Genomic DNA, 14,603 nt, shown 5'->3' with positions numbered 1-14,603 from the left:
CTCAGTCAAGGAGGTGGGACAGCTATGGATAGAACAGGACATGAAAGGTGAGTGATCTCCTTTCTAACCCTTGTGCAGGGGGAGGAAGTGATCACCTAAACGGTGACTAGAACACTACAAAATTAGTCATACACAATTCCTATTCCAAAATGCTATACTGGTCCTTTAAAGAAAGCATCTCTATACCAGAAACATAAACATAACATCAGATTATTATTATTTATTTCTGAATATAGTAAAAAAAAATCCTAAACGTCTTAAAGTCAATGCGACAAAAGTAAAATAGTGCCATATTTAAGATATATGTAAGAGATCACTTGTTCACAGGCTTCTGAAGAAAAAAAAATATACACCCACAGGTATTTATTAGGAAGAAGCCCCTGATTGCTAAAGCTAACCAAAAATCGAAACAAATACCCAATGGTTCTTTTTATTAACCCAATAACGGGGCCGTGTTTTAGTTAACATCTGAGTCTTTTCGGTTTAATCGAATTTAGCAATTAACATGGGCAGCTAACCACATGGTGTGATATCAAACCATATTATATGATAACATATAATCTGAATCTATTATCATGTGGCATGGTATGAAAAACATATCCTGATAATGATATTGCCACAGAAGAATTGAAGAAATAGAAACAATGTGAAACAGTGACATTTTCACAGAGCACATTTTTTTCTTTTGTTTTTTTGTTTGTTTTTTACAAGTGTTTATGGACATTCAAGCTTTCATGCCAAGTTCGGGGAAATCTGGGCAAAAAAATTATAAAATTTGTCTCATGATATATTGTACCAGAGAATCTTGGAAAAAAAAGTTATACAGATGCATTGTGTGCTTTCATTTAGAAGGCAGTTGATGTTAGAGTGTTGTATTATCAATGAAAATATTTATCAAAAATGATCATGAAGTAATATCTGTTATGCTTGTTTCATGCTCTTATCTAAAAAAATCAGGAAAGCTGCACTCATCTCTACATACATACATTATAACGGTGCTGCTGGGAAAATCGATACAATATACAGAGTCCAGCTCACACAGTAACTCACTATACACCTGCTGGCTTTGATAGGAGACAGATGCAAGATCTCTTGCTTCCTAAATCCTCTGTGTATACTGTACATTCCATACCTACTATCATGTAGAAGGAGATAACAGTTGGTAATAAAGAAGGCATTCAGCAATTGAGCAAGGTCAAGCATAAATATCCATAACCTTGGCTTTAAATCTCACAAGGAACAACTTGTTGTAGATTCTGTTTATAATTGCTGATATGTTTGCTTTAGTGAATTCTCAACCTTGAAGTGATCATTAGTGAGTTGAGTTATACCAGGCATCACCCCCCGCCTCTATGAGAGATAGAAGCCTTGTGCCTAAGCTAAGCCCAGCAGTGCACAGCTTAGCTCATTGGCTAAGAGTGATCAGCTGGTGCTCTCAACCAGTGTGCTGGTCCTCTACAGCAAGATGTGGCTCAGGAAAGCTTACGGGAGCTCCTAGAAGAGGCCTCCAGCGCTTCATAGCAGAAGAGGAGAGACAGGGAGCGGCATCCGACATAAGCAAACAACTTGACTACTCATTTCAGGGGGTTTGCTGGGGCACTCCTGGTATCATAACCACTAGAGTGCGCTGCAATCATGGGATTCGACAGGGTGGGCATAACCTGGGCTGGAGCCGCTAGTGAGACTACATAAAGCCCTGAGTCCCCTGTTCTGTGCCTATACCAACAGTGGACTTGAAACTAATGAGACTAAATCCAGCATGCCCCTTCCCCCCCACTATAGAGAGTGACCAAGCAGCAATACCATCCTCCATGCTGCTCTCCTTCCTGGTCTTCACGTTGACTTTTGGTTGGTAGCAGGTGCAGCACCCAGTTCAGATAGAGGCAACGGGAATATTACACTCTAACCATGTTTCCATGTCACTACCAATTTGGTTCTTCAACTCCTGTCTGGAAATCAAAAAGGAGGCTTGAAGGGAGAGCAATACTGCATTGATTTGTTGCCTGGAAGTGTAGGGACAGCCTGCATGAGTTAATTGGCTGCTGCCCACTTTGCACCCCTGCACAGAACATAACCAGATAGGGAAGGTGGGAAAATGTTTTTATAGTGTGCATGTGGGTGTCTGCATATGGCTATATGTGCTTGTCTCTGTTTATGCATGTGTCTGTACATGTCTGTATGTGCCGGTCTGCGTGTGCCTGTGTCTATGTATGGCTATATGTGCTTGTCTCTGTTTATGCATGTGTCTGTATGTGCCAGTTTGTGTGTGTCTGTGTCTATGTATGGTTGTGTGTTTCTGTCTGTGCATGCCTGTATGCTCTTGTCTGTGTGTGTCTTAGTATACCTGGATGTGCCCCTCTGTGTACACCTATGTTGAAGTGTGTTGGTGTGTGTGCACCTGTGTCTAGGTGTTTGCCTGTGTATCTATGTCTTTATAAATGCATTTGTGAATGTGTGTCTTAATGTATGTGTCTGTAAGTATCCAGCTGTGTGTGTCTTTATGCATGTATCTATGAGCCTGTTGAGAGTCAAGTTAATAGGTGGAATTTTTGGAGATCAGGCGTGGGGCTTTGAGGAAAGTTCCCCAAGTTTTGTTTTGGGCACAAGCCCTGCGTATTTTATGACCTTAACTTAGTCCCTGTTTCTGATACTTGGGTGTTCCTTTAAACATTTGTATATGTAGCATACCACTTCTGTAGACACCCCCGTGGCAATTCATATATTATTTATTAGTAAATGTTACTAGTATTCACTACAGTGCATGTATAGTTACTACTAGTTATTTAACCAGTATTTCCTCTCACCATTTTTGGAGCAGGTCAGTCTTGAAAGAGTTAAAGAGATAGGCACCAATACAACTTTAGCTTAACAAAGCAGTTTTGTTTAATAGTTAATGCCTGCAGCCGCACTGCTCAGTTCTCTGCCATTTAGGAGTTATATCACTTTGTTTATACAGTCCTAGTCACACCTCACTGCTAGTGACTTGCACAGCCTTCCTAAACATTTCCTAAAAAGGGACTTAGATATTCTAGGTTCCTTTATTGTGCAATCTGTTTCATTTAGACAGTTTAATCTATGTCTGCTGCTCTGTTAAGTCTTCTAGACCCCGCAGAAGCCTAATGTGTGTGATTAAAGTTCAAGTTACAGAGCAGGAGATAAAAACTTCTAAAGTAGATTAACATTTGTTTGAAAATAAAACCATTTTTTATGTAGACAGTCTGAGTCACAGCCTGGGTAGGTACCTATGGAGGTTCCTAGGGCTGCATAAACAAATGTGAATTAACTCCTGAATAGCAGAGAACTGAGTAGTGAGACAGCAGAGGCATGATCTATACACTAAAATTGCTTCATTTAAAGGAACACTATAGTCACCTAAATTACTTTAGCTAAATAAAGCAGTTTTAGTGTATAGATCATTCCCCTGCAATTTCACTGCTCAATTCACTGTCATTTAGGAGTTAAATCACTTTGTTTCTGTTTATGCAGCCCTAGCCACACCTCCCCTGGCTATGATTGACAGAGCCTGCATGAAAAAAAATAAACTGGTTTCACTTTTAAACAGATGTAATTTACCTTAAATAATTGTATCTCAATTTCTAAATTGAACTTTAATCACATACAGGAGGCTCTTGCAGGGCCTTATCAAGCTATTAACATAGCAGGGGTGTAAGGAAACCAAGTGTATTTAAACCTCCTTCGGAAGTTTCCTCCCGAACCGCCAGAGCCTAGTATATATAGCTCTCCGTTCGGTAGTTGCAATAAACGAAATCCATACGAAATAGCAATAGCTTCACAAGATAATTCCCTTAGTAAAGCATACGAATTCCAAATAACAGCCGAAGTCAAGAATCAGGATACAAGAAGAACTGGCTTTAATTAACACACACAGGCTTTTATGCAAGTCCCCATGCAAGGGGACATCCCACAGGGAGGGACAACATGTAACCAATCCCGTACAGCAGTGGTTCCCAAACCAGTCCTCATGGCCCACCAACAGTCCAGGATTTATGTATTTCCCTATTTTATTCCAATGGAGATACTAACAAAACCTGGACTGTTGGTGGTTCTTGAGGACTGGTTTGGGAAACGCTGCCGTACAGTAAAAACATAAAGCACACCCAGCACAAACACATAATTCCCTCCCCTAGCCCTGGAGATAATCAAGTCTGATAAAGTAATAACTTGATTATCTCCAGGCAGAAAAACCACTGTTTTCCCCAATATCTGGAACACCCCTTTATACCTGGAGTATCCCCACAAATATTATGTCCCCTGATAGCCCCGATCTGGGTGACTAACATATTCAAATTTCACCCAGTTGGTTCAGGGGTTCTCAAAAATCAGGGAAGTCCTTTGTGACCGGTTCACCGTGGGTGGGCTGCCTAAAATAGTTCCATAAGTTTGGGTGGTTTTGCCGGTCACTTTAGAAAAAGGAGAAAATGAACAAAAGTAGATTCCCCTGGCTCCTAGCAGCGATTGTTCCCCTCATTCGTATGCACAACCGTACCGAATAGCGCTCTTCTAGCTAATCGGTACATATAGTTCCAGCGTTCGTGTGTTTGAGAGCGGTGTTCGGGAAGTCGAGTGTCCGATTTTAGTTCCAGACACTCGACGACCAAGTCCCGCTGCCTTTGTTCGTATGAAAAAAGATGGCCGCGGTTTTCTCAGCCACGTGGCGTTCGGCAGTACGAACGCTGGCCGCACACGTAGAGGGTTTAATTGATGCTGGTTTTGAAGTTAAATGAGCCAGGGGCAGGGCCGGACTGGGCATTAAAAGCAGCCCTGGAAAAAAATTTTTTACCAGCCCCATAATGCGTCGCGCCAGCATAGTGTGCAGATACAGAGTTAGAAAAGAGAACTTAAAATTAAAAATGATTACTCCAACGTAAAAAAAAGCACTCATATGGTTCAAAATAAACAAAAGTGCTGATTTATTTTAAGCAGATGTGCCTTTGCATGTAATCAATGTTTCAGTCCAACTACCATGACATATTAAGGAAAGCTTGGTAATGGGACTGAAATGGTGAATGTATGTTGGGCACAACTGTAAAAAAATTACGTTATCTTGTTTACTTTGAAGTCCTGTGGGTGCGCTCTTCACTTTTAAATATGTTATTGTGCTGGAGTGTGCACCTACCTAGCAACAAGACTGGGCCAATATCTGCTCATTACATATGGTACATATTAATGACATTTCTCTGTGTATTATGCATATATAAATGTACATTAATATATGTGTAAATATAATAGACATAATTATATATATATATATATATATATATATATATCTAATACACACATTAATATACATGTCATATACCAGTGGAGGATCCAGAGCCTGATCCCGGGAGGGGCACTTGTAGATTATTTAAAGAAAAAATCCATGCACAATAACCACTACTGCTCTGTGTAGTGGTTATGGTGCAAGGAGTGCCGGTGTTCTATCAGTCTGCTATACCTCGTCAGATTTCTATACCCTCGGCACTTCCGGGGAGGGGAAGCAGCTGGATCCTGTGCTGCACATGCGTGCTAGCACTCCTGCTACTCCTCCACAGCCAGGTCCTGGAAGGTAAGTAAAACTAGTGTTACACTTTCATTATATTTAGTGCATTCACTAAGCTTAGGCACACGGGACATTTAGGGTTAAGTGAGGGTTCAAATTAGGGTTAGGTAAGTGCTTCTAACCTCTCTCACTCTCTATTCTTACCCTAACCCTTGGGGTAAGGGTTAAAATAGAGTGTGAGAAATCCCTATTTAGTGATATTCCCCTATTGTGAAATATCACTCAATGTGAACAAGTCCCTAATCCTAACTCTAATTTGAACCCTAACATTAACCCTAAATGTCCCATGTCCTAAGCTTAGTGAATGCACTAACTATAATGAAAGTGTAAAACTAGTTTTACTTACCTTCCAGGACCTGGCTGTGGAGGAGTAGCAGGAGTGCTAGCACGCATGTGCAGCACAGGATCCAGCTGCTTCCCCTCCCCGGAAGTGACGAGGGTATAGAAATCTGACAGGTATAGCAGAATGATAGAACACCGGGACCCCCTCACAGAGTAAGTAGTCAAACCGTTTAAGAACAGTTTGACAACTTACCTGGGGTTTGCTGGGATATGGGGCTGTAGTAGGGTATAGGAGCAGTGGTACAATGTGTGAGGGGTGCAGTGTGTGTGAAAGGTTCAGTGTATGTGTGTGTGGGGGGTGTAGTGTGTGAATGTGTAGCGTGTGTGGGGAAATGTTTGTATGGGGGGGCTGTGAATGTGTGTGTGTGCATGGGGGCAGTGTGTATGGAGGCACTGTGTGTGTGTATGAGGCAATGTGTGAATGTGTATGGTGTGTGTGTGGGGGCAGTGTGTGTATGGGGGGCAGTGTGTGAATGTGTATGGTGTGTGTGTGGGCAGTGTGTATATGGGGGGCAGTGTGTGAATGTGTATGGTGTGTGTGTGGGGGCAGTGTGTCTATGGGGCTAGAGTTCACTCTCAACACTGCGACCACCAGGAACTCCAGGGCTAGAGTTCACTCTCGTGAGAGCCGGAGCAGTGCCGTGGTAACCGCGGCAACGCTTTGTGCTCGTGCGAGAAGGACGCAGAGGAGCTGCAGGCTGACCTCCCGGGTCCTTTCTCCCTCCCCTGCCGGCTCCACCCTTTCCCTTTGTCTCTCTCTCCCCCACATCTATCTTCCTCTCTGTCTCTCTCTCCCCCTGTCTCTTTTTCCTCCCTCCACCATCTCTCTTTCCCCCCTCTGTCTCTTTCCCCCATCCTTTCACTGTGCCCCTCTATTTTATTTGCCCCCTCCCCTTGTGTCTCTTTATGTCCCCTTCCCCTTGTGTCTCTTTATTTCCCCCCTCCCCTTGTGTCTCTTTATTTCCCCCCTCCCCTTGTCTCTCTTTATTTCCCCCCTCCCCTTGTGTCTCTTTATTTCCCCCCTCCCCTTGTGTCTCTTTATTTCCCTCCTCCCCTTGTGTCTCTTTATTTCCCCCCTCCCCTTGTGTCTCTTTATTTCCCCCCTCCCCTTGTGTCTCTTTATTCCCCCCCTTGTGTCTCTTTATTTCCCCCCCCCTGTGTCTCTTTATTTCCCCCCCTTGTGTCTCTTTATTCCCCCCCCTTGTGTCTCTTTATTTCCCCCCCTTGTGTCTCTTTATTCCCCCCTTGTGTCTCTTTATTTCCCCCCTCCCCTTGTGTCTCTTTATTCCCCCCCATTGTCCTTGTGTCTCTTTATCCCCCCCTTGTGTCTCTTTATCCCCCCTTGTGTCTCTTTATCCCCCCCTTGTGTCTCTTTATTCCCCCCCCTTGTGTCTCTTTATTCCCCCCCCTTGTGTCTCTTTATTCCCCCCCCCTTGTGCCTCTTTATTTCCCCCCCCCTTGTGCCTCTTTATTTCCCCCCCTTGTGCCTCTTTATTTCCCCCCCCTTGTGTCTCTTTATTTCCCCCCCCTTGTGTCTCTTTATTCCCCCCTCCCCCTCCCTTGTGTCTCTTTATTCCCCCCCCCTTGTGTCTCTTTATTCCCCCCCCTTGTGTCTCTTCATCCCCCCCCTTGTGTCTCTTTATTCCCCCCTCCCCTCCCTTCCCTTCCCTTCCACTCCCCTCCCCTCCCATTTACCTGATTGAGTGGGGCTGGGGCCGGCCGCATTCCGCGCTGGAGCCGCCGGACCGGGTGGCAGCCTCGCCGGTCCGGCGGCACTCCTTTCACTAATGCAGACACGCTGGGGGCTGATGGAGGAGGGAGGAGCATGTCTCTGTACCATGCTCCCTCGCGGTTCCTGTGCTGGGAATTGTGGGAACCGCGAGGGAGCATGGTACAGAGACATGCTCCTCCCTCCTCCATCAGTCCCCAGCGTGTCTGCATTAGTGAAAGCAGTGCCGCCGGACCGGCGAGGCTGCCACCTGGTCCGGCGGCTCCAGCGCGGAATGCGGCCGCCGACCGGCCCCTTCAGAGTATGTGCCACCGGACCGGCCACCCGGTGGCACATACTTGTTCAGAGCAGCCCCCAGGTGCCGCGGCCCACCGGGAAAATTCCCGGTATCCCGGTGGGCCAGTCCGGCCCTGGCCAGGGGGTGGTCTTTGTTCGGTAGTTTCATCTACAGAATGGAAACATGAAAAAATAGCAGGGAAACATGAATAAATACCGAATACAGGGGTAATTTCTTCACAAGGGGATAAGAAAATCTTAATTAAACAGAACTTGCAATAAAGAAAGCCTAAATAGGGCTCTCTTTACAGGAAGTGTTTATGGAAGGCTGTGCAAGTCACATGCAGGGAGGCGTGACTAGGGTTCATAAACAAAGGGATTTAACTCCTAAATGGCAGAGGATTGAGCAGTGAGGCTGAAGGGGCATGTTCTATACACCAAAACTGTTTCATTATGCTAAAGTTGTTCAGGTGACTATAGTGTCCCTTTAAGGAACACTAGCCTTTTAGAGCTTGTAGGAGCTTCTTGTGTGTGATTAAAGTAAAACTACTAAAACGATCACTATAGTGTCAAGTAAACAAACTTGATTCCCTGACACTATATCATCCTTAGGACCCCCCACCCTCATTGTCCCCCTCCCTTGGTGCTAAAGGGGTTAAAACCCCTTCAGTTATTTACCTTAATCCAGCGACAGGCTCCCTCTGCGCTGGTGACCTCTCATCCCCTGCCGACGTCAGCTCCCGAGTGGAGCGGAATGCGCATGCACGGCAAGAGCCGCTCGCGCATTCAAACAGTCCATAGGAAAGCATTTCTCAATGCTTTCCTGTGGACGTTCTGCATGCTGGATGTGAATTTTGCATCCAGCGTCGCAGAAGCGCCTCTAGCGGCTGTCAGGAAGACAGCCACTAGAGGTTGGATTAACCCTGCAATATAGACATAGTAGTTACTCTGAAACTGCTATGTTTTCATCTGAAGAGTTAAAACCTGGGGGACCTGGCACCCAGACCACTTCATTGAGCTGAAGTGGTCTGGGTGACTATAGTGTCCTTTTAAGCAAGTTAACAGCCAATTGAAATTGAAATATTTTTTTTAATGCAGGCTGTGAGAGTCACAGCCAGGGGAAATGTGGCTAGGGCTGTATAAACAGAAAGAAAAGTAATTTCACTTCTAAATTACAGAGAATTGGGCAGTGAGACTGCATAGGCATGATCTATACACCAAAACTGCTTCTTTAAGCTAAAGTTGTCACGATGCCTGTAGTAGCCAAGCAGCCATTTTCTGAAGATTGCATAGCAAGTAAGGGTTCACAAAGCAAAATTAATGGTGTGATTGTTGTAAAGATCTAATTCTTGCCTGTTCATTCTTGACATCTTACAAAATGGTACTAGAGGGATATTGTAGCCCATGGAGCAGCATAGCTAAGGGGAATGGGCCTTGACAGGGCTAGGAGACAGGCAAGGAGTGTGAGTAAGGTTTGGGATGGGCTAAGAGAAAGTAGAGGAGGAGTTTTGGCTATGGGAGTATTCATAGGGGCCATTTTAGATTAGGGTCCATCTTAACTTACCTGTTGTTGTCCAACCTTCCCTCACCTTTTTTTGGTATGGAGTTTGGTCACAGCGGCGGGAGATGGACAGAAAAGTTGGGGTGTAGGTCTCTTTTTTTAGCGGTAGGATAGTTTTAGTTTACAGTTAAGTTGGAATTTGTATTGGTAGGTTCGAGCCTGGTGGGTGTAGGTTGTATCTTGGTATACCCCTACATTGTAAAAATTTAGGAATCATGCTCTTGGTGGCAATGGTTCATGTACTCTTGTATTATATGTTATAATGGTTATCAGTTATTGTTATGTGGGTCATTGTCTGGGGTAGAGTAGTGTAAAAGAATGGGGGTGAATATGCAATGTTCAAGTATGTTAACAATGACCTTAAATTATTTATGTTCATTTTTAAATAAAAGCTGTGATAATTTTTCCCACAACCATGTGTCTAAATCTTATTGGAGGGTTGTGGGTTTTATAAGCGTATGCCAAAAAAGTTTTGTAATGGAAATGAATGCTAATTATTTTCTTTCAAATTTCAGAATTGGCTACCCATCCCAGCAGACAAATTACCCTGTTCCGGGAATTAACTTTCTTCAAGAGTCTGGAATTTCAAATTGTGTATCAATGAACACCAACGTACCAGAGTAAATTATAAACATTTTTCTTTTACTTTTCTGCTTATCAAACCATTTACTAATGTACTTTATTGGTACAATGTTTGAAGTAACACTGTACAGTGAACTCTGCAAATGTTTTTTTTCCAATGCTGTTTGCTACCAGAATAGTATTAAAGGGATTCTATAGTGTAAGGAACACAAATTTATATTTATCACATTATAGTTCCTTTGTGCCCCTGCATCACCTAGCATGGAAAGGATAAAAAAACCTTCTATGTCTTTCGATGGGGGTGCCTAATGCCCATGTGTGGCAAGTGGTACGAGCGCATTAGGCCCTCCTCATAAGAAAGCATTGCTTCAATGCTTTCCTCTGGGGATTTAACTGACACTGGATGTCCTAATGCAGAGCGTGAATATTTCCAGCACCAGTTAGGAGACCAAAATTCACCTGGCAAACAGGACGTGCCTCTAATGGCTGCATGATTGACAGCCACCAGAGGCAGTCTTAGTCCTGCAATGTATTTATTGCAGTTTCTCAAAAACTGCACTGATTTGCATTATAGGACTAAGCGGGACATGGTCATTGCACCCAGACCACTTTAGTGAGCTGAAGTGGTTTGGGTGCCTATAGTGTATAATCACTACATACCAGTGTAGTGGTTTTGATGCCAGGAGTACCCTAGCATGTGTCCCCAGTAGTGGGCAAATGGTTTAGTAACAGTTTGCCTCCTTACCTGGTATCCTCTCTTCGCTGATGAAGACGTCAGAAGCCGATGCAGTTGCCATTTATTGAGAGCATCAACTGACAGCTCTGGCACACTGTGCGAAAAAAAAAAAGTGCACAGAATTTACATTATCCAGCCTGGAACTCTTACTGACACCTCCGGCAGCCAAAAGGTTAATTAAAAGGTTGATTTTTTAGCGAAGCAGAGTTTCAAATGACTTCATTTAAAATCACTGAAAAGGTCATGGTGCTTCAAGTTACCATTTCAGAGATATACCAACTTAAAAAGCACCGGAAGAAAGTCCAATAAATTTTGTTTTATTTTTAAACATCCAAAAATAGACCATAATACACATAGTTTCACCTTAGCATTTGAGTGTCAACTTTTCATAGGCAAATATGGAGTAGTATAAACATTTTACTTTTATTAAGAAATAATGTAGTACAAACATTTACAACAATGCAATTTTTCAGAAGCTTTTTGTCCTATACTTTTATCTAAGGGTTAAACGTAGTGACTGTGAAACTCAAGGTGTATTTGCACTGACTTTGCATTGACTTTGGTTTCAGACTGAAAAATATAGTTAGTGTGTGAACTCTTGCATAGTGATATTATTGCATATTTTATAATTATTTTTTAATTGCAGACCTGACTACTTTAATTACCAAAACACACTGTATGGGAATTATTTCTGCATTAACGGAACACTATAGTATTTAGAATAAAAGATGTATTGCTAATGCTATAGATTTCCCCTACTTGTGTAGGGTTCCCCCTTAAAGTAAGATTTGCTTTCCTTACATCACGCGATGCGCTGGTCAACATGCTGCCTCTCTGTCTCCCTGGCTGAGATTATCAGTCTCAATGACCTCAGCCAATCCAGTGCTTCCCCATAGATAAGCATTTGGAGGCTAGTGAACATGCAGGGCAGAACACTGCGCTGTGCCAAACAAAATGCTCTCTATTAGAATAATTTGGTCTATAACAGAGTTTAACTTTGCTATAGCTGTGGAAGTGCCTGGAGTAACTGTCTTCTTAGCAGCCCCTAGAGGCATATCGTACAGCGCTACGGAATCTGATGGCGCTATATAAATAATAAAATAATAATAATAATATCAATCCAGCAATAAAAACATTGTCTTTCAGTTGCAGGTTTAAAAGTGTGCAGGTATGGCACCCAGACATTTAATTTATAGGAAGCAGACTGTGTCTCTATAAAGTTAATTTTATAAAGAAAAATAGTAAATTGTCACCACATTTTGGTCTGCAGAAGATATACCAAAATTATACTGTATTTATAATGTACTATTAAAATAGTAGCAATAATAACAGACCCCCAACAATAGTCACTGACTATGAGAGAGTTTTGTTTTAAAAAAAATTGTGGACCCAGCAATGTTTTGACTCGATACAGTTTGATTGAGTCTGGCCACCAATGGTAACAAGCAATTTAAATACAGTTCTTAATAACAGAACTGATAATAATTTGTCTGGCAAAGTATACGTTAAAATATAAAGAAAGAAAAAAACATTTAGCACATTCAACATATAACTTTTTTAACTGGTTTGTTCTAACAGTGAGGGAATGAACGTCTTTTGTCTAAATTTGTCAAATTCTGTTTTTAGTTCCTTATCATTCACTATTAACTATTAAGTGGGCAAATAGTATGTTTACATTTCCTGTATAATTAGCTTCTTAACATTTTTCTATTCTCTGTGCATTATTACCAGGTCGTACATGGATGAAATAAGTGATCTCGAAGAAATTTTGGATTGTAGTACCAAAATGGGATGGGGCGACACCACGGATTTCTCGTCATTAAACTTGTGACCCTTTTCCCATCTACAAAAAGTTCATTCTCTATTTTGCTGGACTTGAGCACTGCTTAAGTGGAATACCATCATCCAGTCAAGCTAATGACTATATATCTCATATGAATAATAGCTTACTTGACAATCCATATATATATATATATATATAATTTTTCTATTTTTTTTTAAAGTCCAACGTCTATATTCTATACTGTACAGAAATCGCATCATTTATTCATATCTAAAACTGCAACAGTGAAACAATGTGAGAAAGACACCAAAACGCTGGAAGAAATAAAGTGAAGGTTCAAGTCTTGTAGTAGGCCTCCCCATGTTGGTCATATTAGTCCATGGCTATTAATGTGGAGGCCATCTAGAAACCACAAAATACTTTTCCTTAAATTATGAAGGTCATTCCTATGGATGAGCTAAGTGCCTTCACATACATTTGTTCAGTTAATTTTTTCCTCAGAAAAAGGATTCTACGGAACAACAATAAATGGATTCAGCAGTAAAAAGGTTTGTTTAAGGAGTGTATCAGAATGGATTCTGAACCCACGTGGATTGTGTTTGTTGCTGTTGTAAGGTTTTCTGGAATAGAATGGGCTGCATTTCATCCCCTGGCTTTCTCTGTAGATGACAGTAGGTTTGACCTTCAACATTTCAATGTGGGCAGACCCACCAACAGCAAAATTCTTTAGATAGGAGGTGTTGGAAGGACAAATATTGCAGCCCTTCAACGGCCACAAATCAACTGCAAGTAAATAATTTTGTGTTTGGAAATTCAACTTCAGTGTATCGTTTAAAAAATAACTAAAAAAAAAACAACATACTTTTTATACATCTATGATGGGTAATATCAACTTTATGTGATCATCATATTAATGCTCTGTAGTGCAAAATAGATTTCATTATGTAGCTTTGCAGCAAGAATTAAACTGAACATGTTTTAGTCCTAAGTAAAGGAAGCGGTTTGTATACATAAATGTTTTGTATTATATATGCATACATAAAGGGAAAGTCGGATAGGTGCACATTTAAACAGATGGGCGTTGAGACTTTTATATTCATAGACATATCCATATTCTGATACTTTCACGGATCTATAACAAAACAAACTAACTGCTGGTTCAAAAATTATTGCATGTGGCTAAGTGTAGCATTGATATTACCTGCCCATTAACTACTACTCCTGCAGCCCTAAAATGTGTTTGTTTCCCAAATATGTGATTTAATAGAGTGTGTTTTATGATTAGCACAGTTCTTCATTAACCTCTTCAAAACAAGTGGTTAGGCAACTTCAATAGTACCATAAATGTTATAGCATGTCTATTGTCATACAGGTGTTCATAAATAATAAATAAAAATAAATAAAAATCACAAAACTAAAATGTGATTTTGAATGTATATACCAATTATTAAAATTATGTTTGTTGATAGTGGTTTTTTTTTTGTTTTGTTTTTAAACTCGTATATTTAAGAACAAAATCTTAAGCTAAGAAATCATTTTGCTCAACTTGTATGGAGATAAATGTTGTATTACCCACTGAGATGCATATGTAAATACTTTTTTCTTTTTATCGTGTGTATTTGAGATGCCTAAAGTTTCTTATTCATAAGAGATTCTAATCACAAATGCCATTGTATTGTAAAATAGCAATGGGGTAACTGACTCAGAATAATGTACACCCACTACATTTTGGGCATGGCTGATCCAGCTGTGGCCTTTCCTGTTACTTGAAACTTTTGAAGTCTATAGAAGAGACCAAAATTATGACTTTCAAACAGGTACAAACTGCCAGCAAACCCCATGTAGAGGACCAGCTTCTAATATATTCTGTGGTCCTTCACCAAAACATTTCCTTTACCTCTTCAGAGATGGAAATATCATCTTTTATACTATGCATTTGCATTGTCGGTTTCTGCTAATGTACTAGGGAGATGTTATGCCAATGTCTTGGTGAGAATGAAGCTTCATTTTTGGAACACTAAATACTGGTGT

At 41.4% G+C, this 14,603-nt stretch overlaps 1 protein-coding gene across 3 annotated transcripts in view; it reads left to right on the top strand.

The window, feature by feature from the left end:
• The window catches only part of STAT6 (signal transducer and activator of transcription 6), a 230,140-nt gene extending 216,100 nt beyond the window's left edge, over positions 1-14,040 (top strand). For all 3 annotated transcript variants that reach the window (XM_063427273.1, XM_063427268.1, XM_063427260.1), the window contains 2 exons: positions 9,987-10,091; positions 12,521-14,040. In XM_063427273.1, the coding sequence (XP_063283343.1) occupies positions 9,987-10,091; positions 12,521-12,620 (205 nt within the window). In that variant the 3' untranslated portion in view covers positions 12,621-14,040. The remainder of the gene's footprint in view (positions 1-9,986; positions 10,092-12,520) is intronic.
• Positions 14,041-14,603: the final 563 nt, after the last annotated feature.

Source organism: Pelobates fuscus, chromosome 1 (genome assembly GCF_036172605.1).
Source record: "Pelobates fuscus isolate aPelFus1 chromosome 1, aPelFus1.pri, whole genome shotgun sequence".
In the NCBI taxonomy this organism is placed as follows: Eukaryota; Metazoa; Chordata; class Amphibia; order Anura; family Pelobatidae; genus Pelobates; species Pelobates fuscus.
Note: the sequence above shows the minus strand (reverse complement) of the source record. Positions and strands in the feature narration are given on the sequence as shown.